General features: G+C 32.8%; 1 protein-coding gene across 1 annotated transcript; it reads right to left on the bottom strand.

The window, feature by feature from the left end:
• Positions 1-77: 77 nt before the first annotated feature.
• LOC109592288 (uncharacterized) lies at positions 78-1,121 on the bottom strand (the record flags this gene model as incomplete). The annotated part of the gene is made up of 2 exons (XM_020007776.1): positions 682-1,121; positions 78-293 (listed from the first exon to the last, which is right to left on the bottom strand). Coding segments are annotated over exons 1-2 (356 nt in total), but the record flags the coding sequence as incomplete, so codon positions are not given.
• Positions 1,122-1,367: the final 246 nt, after the last annotated feature.

The following is a 1,367-nucleotide window of genomic DNA, read 5'->3' as shown; positions in this document are numbered from 1 at the left end:
GAAACGAAAAGGTAGAAGAATCATTCATTGGTTTGTGAAAGACAGAGCGTATCTCATTAAAGATATCATCTGTTTGCATTTCAGAAGTGAGAGTAATTTTCCCAATGAGTCCACTTCGAGAGAGATCATTTCGATCTCTAGGTATAGGAATGCTGCAGGAATTGGTACGATACGACATCGGTAGACAGATGATATCACGATGATATGTTGTCACTTTCCTGCAGTTGTTACTTTGAACAGCTGGTGTAGCTTTATTCTTACCCTTACTCTTAACAAAACTTGATGGTAATATTCTATAAAATATGAAATGCACAATAATAATAATAATAATGAGGATGATAATAAATAATAATAATAATAGTAACAATATGAACAATATAATAATAATAACAACAACAACAACAACAACAACAACAACAACAACAATAATAATAATAATAATAATAACAATAATACTAATAATAGCAAAAACCGCAATAATAGAAATAACTGACAGCAACAATAACACATTTATAATAGTTATAACTTATTAAAATTAATGTAGCACTAATTTCTACAAAAGCTAAGGCAACAAGGAAAAAACAAAGCATTAAAACAAGACTTTAGGTTTATATAATAATAACAATTATTATTAGTACTATTGCAAGTGAAAAAGTTAGCACAAAGGAGGTTTTACCATACTTTGTTTTCTTCCTAGGCGGAAGCTCACTGACAAAGTCATCATCATCTTCTTCTTCTTCATATTTCTTAAGAATGGAGTTAATGGCTTTTCCGATATCAGCTGCAATGGAGCTGGCACTGTGCTTGCTGGAACTCGCCATGTGTGATCGTGGTTAATGTTACCATAGCAACAATGACACACCCTTCATTATTTATTTTGTTATACTATTCTTAAACATCGCCTCAGGCCTTTTATGGTCTAAACTGCATTGCCCAATAGATTTAAATATCGCCTCCTATAGTTCTAAGCAATCGTCTTTTGTTTTGTATTGTAAATAGGCATGATGACTGAGCTAAAATCGCCTCATTTGACTGAAGTATTCACCTTTTAAAGACTCTTGGTTGTTCTAAACATTGCCTTAGATCTAAACATCGCCTTAGATCTAAACATCGCTTAATAGGTCTAAAGATCGCCTTAGATCTAAATATCGCCTTAGATCTAAATATCGCCTTCTATGCAGTTTTAAACAATCCATTTTAAATGGGTATACCTGCTAAACATCGCCTCGACTCGAAACTCATCTAAACTGTAGTACGGCCTCAGTATAATATCTAAACATTGCCCTCAGATGTAAACACCACCCTATAGATCTAAATAAAACCCTAAATATCGCCCTGTAAATCTAAACAATGTCAGGTATAACAAA

The sequence above is a fragment of the Amphimedon queenslandica genome, unplaced genomic scaffold (genome assembly GCF_000090795.2).
Source record: "Amphimedon queenslandica unplaced genomic scaffold, v1.1 AMPQUscaffold_5706_Cont22329, whole genome shotgun sequence".
Lineage (NCBI taxonomy): Eukaryota > Metazoa > Porifera > Demospongiae > Haplosclerida > Niphatidae > Amphimedon > Amphimedon queenslandica.
Note: the sequence above shows the minus strand (reverse complement) of the source record. Positions and strands in the feature narration are given on the sequence as shown.